Raw genomic sequence first — 16,644 nt, 5'->3', positions numbered from 1 at the left:
ATTCTTAAATAAGGCCATTCTTCCCACTGGAAAAAAAAGTATGGCAGAAAATCCCTTACATGTATTTTTAGTAACTCAACATTAAGATTGAAGTTTATAGTCAAGATTTAAAATCATGTTCACAGGAAAAATTCTAGCTAAATTTCAGTATGAAATTTTTAGCCAAAAATTTCTGGAAAATCACAAATATATTTGCAATATAACTTCTAGTGCACCCTAAACATAGGATCACAGCAAAAAGAGCACATTATTCTTTAAAAATAATACACACAAGTCCTAGCAAAAGAGACAAGAAAAACTGTTTTGCTCTGAATAACAGGAGTTCCAAGAAATCTGGAACAAGTGTTCTGGGATCAGCTGCTATTAGATTTTTAAAAAAATCTCCAAATTATGCTTTCCATAACATTTACCATTTTCACTGAGAGCAGGTGCAGTTATCATTCAAGATTTCCACTACAAACCAATTTGGCATTCAAGGGTGACTGTTTGCAAGTGTACAGCTGTCTGGATCACTGCTCTAAGTTCCTGAAGCTACCAAATTTTATTTTTTAAGAGGGAGAGAGAGGTCAGCTATGAGCACAGAAAGAAACTACTAACAAAAGCTCTACTAAAGAACTTAAAATCACCAAAAAAGTAAGAAGACAGGCAATGTTTACTATTTGGATATAAAAGCTGTAAAACTCGATGAAAACACAACAGAATTAAGTGATAGGTAATGCCTTTTTGGTTTGGTTTGTTAGCCTGTTTGAATTTTGTTTTTGCTATGGGAGACAGGGTCTCTCCTCTTTTCCTTACTCTCTCTAGCCCCCCGCCCCCACCTCACTTTCTGTATACAGACTGGCCTCTAAAATCACAAATGTCTTGCTTTCACCTACCAAGTGCTGAGATTACAGTACCATTACAACTATAGCTGGTGGGTACTGTTACTCATACGTTTATCTGTTTAAGTATTTTTAGAATAGACAAAGGCTTTAGGGTTATCATACTTTTTCATTACATTAAGATGTTAATGTATTTTTCCATTAGCTTAATGGACAAAAACTAACAGACTAAAAGTTTCGTAGATTCTAAAAACAAACAAAAAAATACAGATGAGGTGGGAGCGTTGGCTCACATCTGTATCCAGCTACTCAGGAGGCTCAGATCTAAAGACAGCAGTTCAAAGCCTGCCCAGACATTAAAGTCCATGAGACTCATCTAAATTAACTACTGGAAAACTGGAAGTGGCGGAAGTTGCGCTGAGGCTCAATGGGTAAGGCAGTAGCCTTGAGCTGAAGAGCTCAAGGACAATCCCCAGGCCCTGGGGTAGGGCAGTAGCATGAGCTAAAGAGCTCAAAGATAGCACCTAGGCCCAGAGTTCAAGCCCCACCCCTGAGGAAAAAAAAAATACAGATTAACTTCCAAATGAAACATAGCTTTGGTCCTATACTATTTATGACTCACATAGGTACTAAGTATTTTCATTCAGAAAATATTCAGTTAGTCTTTGTTAAATATATGAAATATTAATACTGATATGATTAAATATAATCATAGTAGGAATTTAGAGAAAACTACACAAGTATCTAATAAACTATTTGTTAATAAAAACATGAACATATAACAAATATTAATAAAAATATCTAATACCACACAAATTTTTTTCGTATTTCTTCCCAAGAGGTGTGCCTGTTCCTAATATGTGACCACATACATCTGTTAAAAGGAAACTTCTTAGCAGTGGTTCACGCCTGTAAACCTACCTACTTAGGAGGCTGAGTTCTGAGGATTACAGTTCCAAGCCAGTCTGGGCACTAAAGTCCCTGAGTCCTTATCTCCAATTAAATACTAGAAAAATCTGCAAGTGTACTGTGGCTCAAGAGGTAGGGCTCAAGGGGTATGGCAGTAACCTTGAATTGAAGAGCCTAGGGACAACACACAGGCCCAGAGTTCAAGCCCCACAACCAACCAAAAAATAAAAAATAGTAACCTTCTTAAATTCAAGCTTTCTCGTCTGTTAAAACTCTTGTCTGAAAGTAAGTACTCAATAAACAATTATTGCTGCTACTGACAGCTTTTCCTAGGTGACAAATATCCTATTTTGGCCAACATCACCTTAGAAAGTCAATTCATACAATGGACAAAAACATTTCTTTATACTGAACCTAAACAGTCTCATTAGAACTTTCATCTATCACAATGACTGCATTCTCTGCGAATACAGAAGATGCTCATAATGGGTTTTCTATAAGTCTCCAAATATTTGAAAATAATGCCGAGCAACACACTGTATACAGCTTTCACATAAGGTTTTTTTTTACAGATAAATTACATAGTGATGCAACTTAGTTTCAAACAATTCTTCATCCAAGCTCCTTTAAAAATACCTGTTTTATTAAGCCTCTTAAAAGGAGAATCCAAAAGCCTGGTGTCAGTGGCTCTTGATTGTAAACCTAACTACTCAAAAGACTAAAATCTGAGGATGGTGTTTAAGCCCAGGAAACAAAGTTCTGTCTCCAGTTAACCCCAAAAAGCCAGAAGCAGAACTGTGGTTCAAGTGGTAGAGTGTAGTGCCCTGGCCTTAGTTATTACTTAGTTCAAACATCAGAACCAATACACACACACACACACACACACACACACACACACACACACACACACACACACTAAATAAAACACAATCCACAATGGGACATAATATTTCAAGTACAATTTGATCAGGAAACATTACTGAGATTATTCCTAGTATTGTACTAAAGTTCTCTGAACATATCATGAGAGTAACAATACTGCTGTTGCTCAAACTGAACAATACCCAAAAGGACCATTTTTCCATATAAACCCTTATTGTGTCAACTCCACCATAATCTGTTTTTATATCAATTTAAGCCCAGAACTCCAAATCTTTAAGCCTAAAATTGTCTTACAGAGTTCAATTTCTGATATTCCCCATTTATCTTTTGAAAACGTTAAATCTAGCTTCTGTCATCCAGAATATATCAATAAATCAGAAATCACAATGTTGAATACAATCTTCATACATTTTAATTATCCAAACGTGAAGTCAATCAAAAGTCCTTCAATTAAAAAAAATAGACAAAACATGCTGTATCTGTATAATGCGAAAACTTCCACACTAAAAAGAAATGAGCTTGCCAGCTGTGGTGGTTCACTTGTTTGTAACCCTGGCTATTCAGAAAGCAAAGATTTGGAGCATCACCATTTGAGGCTGCCCAAGTAAAATTAAGCACCTCTCCAACCTCCTGCATAACCACAGTTAAGCCAGACCCAGTGGTATATGGCTACAATCCCACCTATGCAGAAAGCATAACTAGGAACACAATATGAGGCAAAGCCTAAGCCTTTTTTTTTTCCCCCATCAGCTCTAGACATTGGGTCATAATAGATACATCACTGGGAATTTCTATTAGAAACTATTTTATTTTTCATATACAATAAATGTTCTGAGGTCACTTCAAATTATCAGAGCATTTCATAGGCTAATTATACAGAATTACATTTTAAGTTTTATTTCTACACATTAAAGTAAAACCAGTTTATATTATACATGATATTATGTACAACATGCAAAGTAAAACTATCCAACTTAGGAAATCTTTCTTTGAAATAAGAAGGAATTTTAGATTTGTATGTGATGTATATAATGTACATATAAAACACTAAGAATAAAAGAAATGTTAAAACCCAAGAAACTCTGAAAGACCTTTGAAATGATGGTTTATATGGAACTGGGTACTGAATAATTATTTAAGACAGAAAATATAATCGAAACTTCATATATTATTTTAGTTTGTATTGTGGCACTGAAAATTATTATATAGTCAGATATTATAAAGTCATAAATAAGAAAATGACCCTGAAAATTAAGACTGTTTAAGAAAAATAAATGTGCTATGCAATTACTTTTGCTTGCAGATAATTAGATAAATTATAATCTTTATTATACCTAATGTTCATTATTTACAGGTACTTAATCTAACAATTTAACAAAACTGAAACCTAGATCACATACCATTTAATTAAGACAATTTGGAATTTATTCCCATGTGTTATTATTAGATAGGTAATAAGTAACAGAATCAGTAAATTTTTAAAGGCTGAGTCTATATTATCATATGAATGGCAAATTGATCATGTCCCTGATTCTTAAGAGAAAAGATATCCTAACTTTAATTGCCTCTGAAAAAATAAATGAACACAACCTATTTTCTTAAATATTTAAAGTAAATGCATACAGTAATTTCTAAATCTAGTAATTATACTTATTTATATGTATAAACTGACAAATTACCCAAAATGCTTTCAAATCACTAAATTCCTAGGAATAGAATTTTGTCATTTATTTCACTGACAATATATTTCTTATTTCTATCAATTTATCAGTATACTCTAGGTAACTTTCCAATTCCAGGTAAATTTTGTGTTCCTTCAAACTAGTCTTAACAACATTCATTACATCAAATACAATTACTTGGCCCTTCCTTTCTTTAAATAAATTTTGTGTATATAGTAAAATTTATAAAAAAGACTTAAGCAAGCATGACTATGGAAACTGGATGATGAAACTTCATTAATTAGCTTTATCTCCCTAAAATCTGAGATCCTTCTTTGTATGCAATAGGCTGAATGAATAAAGAAAGGGAAAAGAAAAGGAACAGAGGGAGAGAGAGGGGAAGGGAGGGAGGGCAAGGAAAAAGAGAGGGAGAGAGGAAAGGAGGGAGGGTGCTAAATAGGAAAAAAATATTTAAAACCCAACAAAATGACGTATTCTGAGTAACCAATACAATTCAGAACAAAAGAGTTTAGAAATTATTTCTATTGCAAATCAAAAATGGCCAATATATCTAGTTCTCAATGTGAACATAGTGTCTTGATACTTTCCTTCATTTCTGTAGAAAAATAATAGATAAACTTAACGCTTATGAATTTACATCTTAAAAGTGAGCACCAGTGGCTCATGTCTGTAATACTAACTCACGAGGCTGAGATGGGTAGGGGAGTCTAGGCTAAAAATGAACCCTTTTACATGAATCTCTTCAAATAGTAAGCTCATCTCCCTATTTCCACATAGCTGCCTCTTTATTAGGCTAGCCAAGCACAATTTTTCTCAAGTCTTTATCCAAGACATGCTTTCTATGTCATTCAACAAAACCAAGTTACTCTCCTTTACATAACAACCGCTACACTAGTGCTTCCTTAGTGAGCCAGCACAGTAAGGTCTAAAGAGCATACAAAAAATATAATTATCATCACCTATGTATGATTATATTTGTGACAATAAAATTATATTGTTTGTGAGCTACATTAGAACTAATAATTGCCTACATACAGGGAGCACTGATTGTGTCTTGAGCACTACAAATGTTTAATGCTAGAATATATTATGAGAACTATTAATTTCTACACAGTGAGCAAGAAAACTAAGGCTCAGAAAAGTAACCTGGCCAAATGTTTATCAAGTGGCAGAGGTGGAGTTCATAACTCTGTGACCTTAGCCACTGACCTTATAGCTCCTAGACTGACATTGAATTTTTTTTACAGCTAAAGCTGCTACAATGCAGACCTGCTGCATGCAGACCATCCTATCTGAATTAATATTTTGATACATTTGATTTTATATTTACTTACTGTATCAAGTTGTTTCTGGTCCACTACTTGCACAATCTGAACTATAAAGGAGGGATAGGAAGGCATATAGCATTAATTAAATAAGATTAAAGCAGGTACTTTCCAAATATAAATTAGAAATATTAAGAGATTACAGCTGTTGAAATTTCTTTTTTTTTCTCTCTACAGTACTGAGGTTTGAATTCAGGGCCTTAAGAGCTTCGAACTTGTAAAGCAGGCAGTATATTAAGCCACATCTCCAGCTCCAAATTTCACTATTTTAACCCTTCCTACATACTATATTAAGATGAAAGTAGAGGAAATGATTCATGTGTTTTCTTCATGAAAATGTAGGAAGAAATAGTATAAAATTCAAAACAAGGAATAAGTGTATAACCACTCAATATGGACATATTCAGACATAAACCGCAAAAGAAGTAAGAAGAAATTTGATCTGCTTAGTAAGATGTTGCTAAATCAATCAGACTAAGCAAAACAATGCTCAGAAAGGAATGGAACTTAAGCCACATATTAGACATTGCCTTTTGTTAATACCAAAGGATTATTCTTAAATGGAAAGATGAGAATGCCTAACAATGGATTTGAAATATATGCAAAGAATACTTTGTCTTCATATAAATCTTTTTATAAATAAAAAAGTAATGCCACTTCATCAAATGATAACTAGATAGGCTCACAATAAAATAGTAAATGGTCTACAAATACGTAAAAGAATCTTTAAACCTCAATAGCAACAGAAATGTTGAGTTAAGAAATGATGTTCCTTTTCTGACAAAAGTGAAGCCTGTTATCTGTAAGACACAAGACCGTCAGATATATGTACAAGTTCAGTTTGACAATGAAAGAAATGTAAAATGGTAGACTCAAAATTATTTTTGTCTGGTGTTCTTGAGAGAAGAGTCTTGCAATGCAGGCCATCTACATTCAAACTGGCCAATACACCTAGCTCAATCTACTAAATGCTGGAATTACTGGTTTTGCTACCATGGCTCAATAAAGTATCTCTGTCAGTAAATGGTTCTGTGTATCTAAAGGTTCTATTTCCACAAATTTCACATGTGAAGAAAATACTTAGCATACAGAAAGTAGCCACCTTGAACATGTACAATGAACAAAGTATTAATATTACATGACACAAGTAATGTATGTTATTTATAACAGTGAAAAACAAAACAATTTAAATCTTCAATAATAAAAAATGGCTGAGCAAAGCTAAATCCATATAGTAGTTGAAAATTCAATGTATATAACACAAAATTAAGAAAAGCAGGGAAGGGGGTGAGAACGTTGAAAGGGGCACCATTGATCAAGATATATTATATTCATAAACGACTTTGTTAAATGGCAACTTCATGTAACTACTTGAAGAGAAAAAAATATAAATAAAAATAAAAGGAAATAGGAAAAGGCAATAAGGTAATAAACTAATAAAATTATACAATAGAACACTGTCATAAAAACACATAGAAGAAAGTATTAGTTAAAACCATATTCAAAACTACATAGTAGTATTCTATCGTATTTCTCTTAAAAATACGTTCTCCAAAATATTTCTACTAGTTATGAACAAAAAAGGTGAGATTACAAATTACTTGGATCCTTCAGTTTATAAACCTTCCTCTTACCATGATACATATGGGATAACTGGGATGACATTCATATAGCAACTACACCAATGTTTTACTAGGTATACCTCAAAAAACCCACAAAAATCCAAGGGAGCCTTCTACAGACATCCAGAATACATTCAAGTTTCTTGCTGCACTATTTACAATAGTCCTGTTACAGAATTAGGCCAGGGATTGTATTCATCCATAAAGAAGATTAAAATGTCAATTTCAGGAAAACCAGTGAAACCATAAGGAGAAATGGGCCAGATTCACAAAGACAAATATCACATTTTCTCTCATATGTAGAATTTAAGAGAATGTGGGGAATATGAAAGTAAAAGGAGAAGCAGAGTTGTGGCTCAAATAGTAGCAAGTATGGTATAAGCAAGAGCTTGAGATCCTAAGTTCAAACCCTGAGACTAAAGACAATAAAAAAAAGTCATTTATTTTTGGGGAGTGAAGGTATGGATCAAATAGCAGAGCACCAGCTTTGAATGAAAGCAAAAAGAGGAGAATTAAGAATGTGTATGGAAGCCCGGTGTTGTCAGCTCACGCCTGTAATCATAGCTATTCAGGAGAGGCTGAGATCTGAGATCTGAGGTTCATGATTCAAAGTCAGCCTTGGCACTAAAGTCCGTGAGACTCTTATCTCCAATTAACCACCAGAAAACCAAAAGTGGTGCTGTGGCTCAAGGGGCAGAGTACTAGCCTCGAGGTGAAGAGCTCAGGGACAGTGCTCAACCCCAGAGGTCAGGCCCCCACGACCAAAACAGGAAAAAAAAAATGTGCATGGGAAATGAGAGGAAGAAGATAGGAAAAGAAAGGTAATAAAGACTGTGAATATGATCAAAGTATACCATGTACATCCATGAAACTAGTTATTTTGCATAATTAATGTATACTTTAAAAGGTAAATGGGTAACACATTAGGTACAGCACACAGTAAAGGAAAAAGTACACTGGTCAGGCACAATTATACTGAAAAAATGTTTTTTTCCAATGAAGCATCACTTCAAAATTACATACAAAATAACTATAGTCAGGGCCAGCAGTTTGGCCTACCGGTATAGTGCTTGCCTAGTATGCATGAAGATCCAGGTTCGATTCCTCGGTACCACATACATAGAAAAAGCCAGAAGTGGCATTATGGCTCAAGTGGTAGAGCTCTAGCCTTGAGAAATCCCAACGACAGTTCTCAGGCCCTCAGTTCAAGCCCTAGGATTAGCCATAAAAAAAACCCTACAGTCATAGAATTGCAAAAATAGACTTAGGGTATAAGCAAGAAAAACCTACACTACAACGAGAACAATTATCTTATAGCTAGGAAAGCCAAAGATTGAGGGAATGAATTGCTAAAACTCTACCACTGAAGTCATTGAAAGAATGTGAAATATTCACTTTCACAAAAAACTCCCCATTAAACTGCAGTAGCAAAATGGCTGAACTAGATCATAGTAGCTTATAAAACACTTTAACAAAGTATACAAGGCCTTGCTTTATGGCTTTTATTTAATGCATATCCTGTCTCCCTTTGCATCCTATATATTAAAACTGTATTCTCACTAAAGTCTAAAATATGCTTGCTAATTTTTTTGGTCCAATTGTGTAAGTTAATACTAGCCTTACTTTAAGACACAGCTCAAGCTTACACTTCGTATGATTATTTTCCCTTCCATACCAATTCTTGGGAGTCTATAACTTTTCCTTTTATACTCCCATTAATCCAGTATAATATAATGATATCTGAGTAGTTATTTGTTCATGCATCTTCTGTTTGATTAATCCCTAAAAGCAAGGTTGCTATTTTATTCATTCTTTTAGGTTCACGAAACTACCATGGATTGCAGCACAGTAAGAACAGAATAAACATACAGGGAAGTGGATATATGAGCAAGTTCAATTTGATCTTTATGAACTCAATTATGAAAAAAGTCTTAGAAATAAAAAATATTCTCCCTTTAACAACAAGACTCAGTAACATAATTTAAACATGTGGTAGAAAATTATGAAATATAAACTTCATTGTATTCATTAGTATAAAAATAGTTTTATGGCTCAAAAAAACTAAAACATCATGTTAGTATTATATTTCAATATATTATAATCATAATAGGCTACTTCTTATGTACTCAATTATAAAAAGCAAAACAGTGAAAGTCATCTTATGAATCATCATTTAAAAATAACATTTTCACAATGTTAAGATAAAAAAATTTAATAATGTACAACAAAACTAATATATACTAAACCAAATATAAAACATTCAAAAGATGACACAAAACCATAGAGTTAACTATTCCTGACTGATACTTCATATGATGTAAAAATTATTCATCTCAGTACTACTAACAAGAAAATAACTACATCTACCAAAAGAGCATATACTATATGCTACTTACCATTACAGTTCATACTCCTACCAATTCTTTAACTTTGATATTAGTAGCCTCCTGAGATAGCTCAATGTGGACACTGAATTTCTGAGATATTCAATGAGCTAAAAATTCTTACAAGAGGAAGTGGTGCTGTGGCTCAAATGGTAGAGCGCTGCTAGCCTTGAGCTAAAGAGCTCAAGAAGAGTGCTCAGGCCCAGAGTTCAAACCCCATGACTGACAAAACAAAACCAACAACAAAAAAATTCTCACAAGAAATGAATGGGAAGGTAGAAATAGCAAATTTAAAGCCTATTCCCTTCACCACCTCCCTCCAACCCCCCCCTTTTTTTTTTTGCCAGTCCTCGGACTGGACTATCCCTGAGCTTCTTTTTCACAAGACTAGTGCTCTATCACTTGAGACACAGTGCCACTTCCAGCTTTTTCTGAGTTTATTAGAGATAAATCCTGTGGACTTTTCTACTAGGGCTAGATTCGAAACCTGATCCTTAGATCTCAGCCTCCTGAGTAGCTAGGATTACAGCTGTGAGCCACCAGCGCCTGGCTGAAGCCTATTCATTTTACACAAGTCTCAATCTTAATATTTCATCAAAATGTTACTCAATTCTTTCAGTATTAAAGCAGTCTGACATTAAATTAGGTAAAGAAATAAATACCAGCATTAAAGCAAATAAACCCCAAGGTAAACTCTTCCCGGGACATCAGTTCGTCACATTGAGTAACATTGCAATTGTGACACAGAAATTGAAAACTGGGTGCCAGTGGTTCATACCTATAAACATCTACCTAGTTAGTAGATGGAAACCTGAATATCACAGTTCAAAGACAGGACAGGAAGAAGTCTGTGACCCTTAGCTCCAATTAATTACCAAAAAAGCTGGAAGTGAAGGAATAGAAAGGGGTAGAGCATTAGCATTGAGCATAAAAGCTCAGCAACAGTACTCATGCCCTCAGGTCAAGGTCCCAAAGAAACAAAAAACCCTTTAAGGATAACAACTGTTTATCGAACAAGTTACCTAAGCTAAAACTATCAAACTAGGGTGGAGACATGGCTCAGTTGGTAGAGTGCTAGTCTAATTAGTAAAGTGTCAGGTACCTAGCTCAAGTCCTAGTCTCCAACTAAATAAATAAGTCAAATAAACAAACAAATAGCAAATAATCTATTTCTAGCCAGTCTAATTCAGTAATTGTTTAAAATGAATTATTCAACAAGTTTCCTAGATTAGCAATAAATTTGTAAAATTTCTAGTATTTCAAAGTTTAAAATTTTATCACTCTTAGCAAAATAAAATGTTGTACATTGTTATTACTAGAATGACCAAAAAATTAATCATTCAAATCTTTGTCCTATAGAGACAAATGTAGTAATTAGTAAATTGGAACAAGATTTTCCCAGCAGAGTAAAATATGTAGACCCTATGACTCTTGTATTACTTACCACATTCAGTCTTCCTCTGTTACTACTCACTTTAACTATCTACACACCTAGTAGGTGGAAGTTCCAAAACTGAGTATTAGAATTATAATAGGAGTACCTTCTTCACTAACTATATTACAAAAAGCTATTTTGAACTGGGACTAGCTTGACTAATGTTGGTTTCACATACCGAGGACCCTTTGATTCCCAGCACCACAAAAATTAGTTGACTTTTTTAAAAAGATATTTCACTTAATTGACATTTAAAGCATCAATAACTTCAACTATACCTCATCTTGAAGTTCATCACCACTTTTAACAGAAGCAAGCATATCATATAAAGTACAGCAAAGATCTTCTATTCTTGGAGCTTCAGTCATTTCCTTCAAAGTTGCATTTAAATATTTCTCCACTTCACACCACAAGAATGAACCATTTGTTTTCTCCACAGGCTTGAGCTCTGGGGTGCCATGTTCCTGAAAATGTTCATTCAGAAACTTCTTATAATCTAAGCTTATCGTTTTCTGGGCTTCACCATTTATTGGCAGTTCATCAAAGTGATCCAGATCATGCATATCAAATGAAAATGCTAAATTTTTACCAAAAAATACTCTATTGGTACATCCCTTTTCTGTCATCTGGACAAGAGCAGTAACATCATCTTGACTAAAATGAGAAACAATTCGGTTAGTGGCATTGCAAGCTGCCGTGGCAGATGACGATGGAAAGGGGCCAAACATCTGTTTGATAGCCTTAGTCTCTGTGTGACCAACAGAGTCCTTCAAGTGAAACGTCATAAAGAGAAATGCAGCACCACTCTCAATGGCTTCTCTTCCATTTTCAATTCCAACTATTCAAAGACAAGAGAAACAATATTAGCGCACCTGAATGATAGTTCAACTTACCATTTTGAAGTGAAAAATAAAAACACTACTACACACATTTTAAATTTAAATCCAACATCTAAAACATGCTAAGAATGACACTTTAGGACAGGAAAATCTTTATCCAAATCCCCCAAGAACTATTTTACACAAATACACCATTATCAGCAATTATTCCACAAACAAATACAGAAACTACCTAACTACTCATACTTTTTCCAAAAAGCAAAATGAGACATTAGCTAAAACTTATTTAAAACTAAGTTTTAAAAACAAATTTGATGAGATAATGAAACTGTAAGAATCTGATCTACATATCTGGAGCTGAAGGAAGCTTCAAATATTTGTGTTACTTTTTTCAATGTGTACCATAAACTTTGATGACAATAGTTACACAGATTTATACAGCTCTCATGAAAAAAACAGTTAATACCATCAAGGTATATGTTAGTTTTAAAAAACTTAGGCATATTTATAAAATAAAAAGAAAGCTACTATCACAGGTCAGGAGTTTGGCCTAGTAATAGAGAGCTTGCCTACTAGCGTGCACAAAGACAGACCCGGTTCAATTCCTCAGTACCACATACATAGAAAAAAGCCAGAGGTGGTGCTGTGACTCAAGTGACAGAGCGCTAGCCTTGAGAAAGCCCAACGACAGTGCTCAGGCCCTGAGTTCAAGTCCCAGGACTGGCAAAAAAAAAAAAAAAGAAAGAAAGAAAACTACTATCATAAAGGGACAAAAAGGAAATTCAGATTAAAGAAGAAAGATGAAAGAATAGTCCCTAATTTCTTTAAGACAGTAACTACTCAGCAAACACTTTCGTGAAATTTAAAAAAAAAAAAAAACTATGGTTGTAACATAAATTTCAGAACAAAATCCTACAGCAAAAAAAGAAAAAGAATTTAAATCTTCAAGCCCTGAAGTCAATCTGACCTACCTAAGGTGACAGTTAAAGTTACTGTTAAAGTATATCTAACATTAGTATATTCCTGATAGCACTGCTCTCCTATAATTACTCACAAATCTTGAATAACCTGTGTCATTAAATCTAAATTCTAAAGGGGTAATGACCACACCATCTATATCAAGAAAGGACCTGCATTGATTAGGACAGAACAACTACAGAACAAGCAGCAATATGTAGGCTGGTGAGTTTGAGGAAGAAAAGCTTACATCTAAAGAAGAACTGAATGTAAAGATGGCATTTTTTTTTTTTTAGGAGAAAGATGAAAACAGACTCCAAAAAGCAGAGAATAAGTTAGGAGTAGGCATAACCCCGCTGTATTTGAAAAAATTTTAAACTAGAGCAGCGCAGTGGTGAAATAATATGATAAATTTATTTTATTTTTATTTTGCCAATCCTGGGTTTGAACACAGGACCTGGGTACTGCCTCTAAGCTGATTTTGCTCAAAGCAAGCACTCTACTATTTAAGCTCAGCTCTACTTCAGGCTTTTTGGCAGTTTATTGGTGATATGAGTCTCATAGACTTGACTGCCCCTGCTAGTTCTGAACTGTAGTCCTCAGCCTCCTGAGTAGCTAGGATCATAGGTATGAACCACCAACACCCCGCAATATTAAGAATTCATATGTACAAACTCAGATATTTTAGTAGAGAGATCATGCTTCCCTTAACTTTTATTTTTAATATTGGGAAAGGAAACTTGCATTAAGTACAGAGTATATATTCAAAGTATAATTTCTTTTATATTAATTAGAATGTTAGTATATATGGGAATAGAAAAAGTCTAAGCACAATTAGTCACTATTCAGTAAGCAATCATGAAAAATGAGAGACTGAAATAGAACTGAAGGATTAGGGTTATTTTGTTTTTGTTTTTCAGCAGTAATGAGTTGAACTCAAAGGTCTCATACTTGCTAGGAGAGCCATTTTGTCAACCAGAACTACAAGGATATGAAAGTTCCTTGAAGCTATATTAAGTTTATAATTTACCTAATCCTTATTTCAATTAAGACAGTGGTTTTCCTACCTAAATTCCTATTATCCTTTATTTATGATTATAACTGGTCATTTACTATTCTCCTGATCACATGGGCTCCTTGAAAGACAAAAATCTCTTTCATAATTAGGCATGCTTACCAAGAAATATGTGCCTTTCACTATACACTATATAGTTTATAAGGAATGTATTATTTTAAAAAGAACTATACCAATTTGTTTTGCAGCTTGTAATATATCTCTTAAGTCTTCATTTATGTTTTGCATTTGACTCTTTTCCAGTTTTTCATTCAAAAATGTCACTATACTGTTCCATGTTGGCCCCAAATCTAAAACTTGTTCTTGGAGTTTGGATCGCTTCAACTGAAACAAATAATACACAAGAATAATGGTTAATTTTTTTTTCAATGTATAAAATACTGAATATACATACATTGTTACTGTCAACCAGAATTTAAAGTTGTTATCTATTCATATCCAAACCAATTTTTTTTTTTTTTTTTTTTTTTTTTTTGCCAGTCATGGGCTTGAGCTCAGGGACTGAGCACTGTCCTTGGATTTTCTCAAGGCTAGAGCTCTACCACTTGAGCCTCAGCACCATTTCTGGCTTTTTTCTATGTATGTGGTACCGAGGAATCGAACCCTGGTCTTTGTGCATGCTAGGCAAGCACCCTACCACTAGGCCAAACTCCTGGCCCAAACCAATTATTCTTAAAAATGGTCATTTCATAGAATCTCATTTGTCTAAAAGGTATTTAATAAAAGCTTCTTGTTTACAGTTTTTATTATAAAGCAAACTCATTATGAATTTATTTCAAAGCAAACCAATGTAAAACGTTCAATATACAGACAACAATAGCAACTGCTAATATCCTACATACTTTTTTTCTTCCTCCCTTCTTTCAATATCTTAGACTACAGTGTTTGTAAGAATTTATGTCTTACTGTTTGATAAAAGGAGTTTTAAGAAAATTTGATTCTTTTGATAAACTCAACATATACAAGTCAACATTGCTTTTCCAAAGCAATAACTCTAGAATAAGTTAGGAAACTATTTTCAATTTATTCCTTTCTTGAGACTGAATCTTTTTATCCTCAAGAATGGACTCTCGTTATGTACATAAGCCAAATGAAAAAACCACTGAGACAAGTACAGAAGTAACAAATTTTCCTTTGGTTATTTTGATGGTATTCATAATTCATCATTATTTTCCTACCCTTTTCTAATTTAAAATAATACTGCTCAATATAGGTTTAGAGGAAGAGAATAAACAAAGGTACAAATGAAATAAATGGGCCATAAAATTAATGACACTGCTACAATGGAATGATAAGTACATATTCATCTTAGCTCTACTATTCTACATTTTGGACTTTTTCAGACTAAAAAGGTACATTTTAAAAATCTCATTCTATGCAAATCAAAACAACTCTAAGATTCCACATCAATCCAGTTAGAATGGCCATGATCAAGAAATCTAATAACAACAGATACTGGCAGGGATGTGGCCAGGAGGGATCACTACTACACTGCTGGTGGGAGTGCAAACTCGTTCAACCACTACGGAAAGCAGAATGGCAGTTCCTCAAAAGACTAAACATAGAGCTCCCCTATGACCCAGCAATTCCACTACTTGGCATTTACCCAAATATCCAGAAACAAGGACATATTAAAACCACTAGCACAACAATGTTCACTGCAGCACTATTTACCATAGCAAAGATATAGAACCAACCCAGACGTCCCTCAGTCGATGAGTGGATCATCAAGATGTGGTATTTATATACAATGGAATTCTATGCTGCTGTCAGAAAGAATGACATTGCCCCATTTGTAAGGAAATGGAAAGATTTAGAAAAAAATCATATTAAGTGAAGTAAGCCAGACTCAAAGGAGCATATAGGCTCAAAGGTTTCCCTCATTTGTCATAATCTGTAGAATCCTTAGGCTCTCCTAGCAGAGATTTACAATAGAACAAAACCTAGATAACATAGGCCATATAATTTGACACTAAATGAAAGGACCTCCAGGATATAGAAACAAAAGCCATAGAACGAGTCATTGTTGTCCTTAATGTACTATGTTATCTCTCATCTCTTTTGCTGTCCCTTGGCTATCTCATATTGTTACAGTATTTCACCTTGTTTTCTGATATATTGTATATATATATATATATATATGTGTGTATTTGGTTATTTGAAATAGAATAGGGAAGGGGGAAAACAAGATGAGGGGTGGAGGTAGGGGGAGGGAAATGGGACCAAGACATGAGAAAGGGTATCAATGTTTGTGAAGTAATGCACCTTCTATCTGGTGAATATAATGTAACCCTTCTATTAATTACAATTTTAAAAATATGGAAAAAATTTGGGAATAAAAATCTAGCCAGGTGCTGGTGGCCCACACCTATAATCCTAGCTACTCCAGATTCTAAGATCTGAGGATCAAGGTTTGAAGCCAGCCAGGGAAGAAATGTCTATGAGACTTTTATCTTTATTTAACTACCTAAAAACAGGAAGTAAAATTGTGACTGAAAGTGATAAAGTGCTAGCCTTGAGTAAAAGAGCTCAGGGACAGCACCCAGGATTTGAGATGTAGGAATTGGTGAAAGTACATTTATTAAGGGGGAAATGACTTTTAATTCCATCTAACTGGTGTCATTACAAGACAGAATTTAGGCTTTCTGCGTGATACAAAAGATGTGGTGCTACAGGAAAAACCATGTGGGGACACATCCTTGAGCTGAAAGAG

At 34.1% G+C, this 16,644-nt stretch overlaps 1 protein-coding gene across 3 annotated transcripts in view; it reads right to left on the bottom strand.

Moving 5' to 3' along the window:
* The window catches only part of Ascc3 (activating signal cointegrator 1 complex subunit 3), a 246,784-nt gene that overhangs the window by 219,835 nt on the left and 10,305 nt on the right, over positions 1-16,644 (bottom strand). For all 3 annotated transcript variants that reach the window (XM_090338378.1, XM_090338376.1, XM_090338377.1), the window contains 2 exons: positions 14,105-14,255; positions 11,339-11,898 (listed from right to left, as the gene is read on the bottom strand). In XM_090338378.1, the coding sequence (XP_090194504.1) occupies positions 11,339-11,898; positions 14,105-14,255 (711 nt within the window). The remainder of the gene's footprint in view (positions 1-11,338; positions 11,899-14,104; positions 14,256-16,644) is intronic.

The sequence above is a fragment of the Megascapheus bottae genome, chromosome 8, assembly GCF_031878675.1.
Source record: "Megascapheus bottae isolate mThoBot1 chromosome 8, mThoBot2.hap1, whole genome shotgun sequence".
In the NCBI taxonomy this organism is placed as follows: Eukaryota; Metazoa; Chordata; class Mammalia; order Rodentia; family Geomyidae; genus Megascapheus; species Megascapheus bottae.
This window is presented reverse-complemented; position numbering and strand designations above follow the sequence as displayed.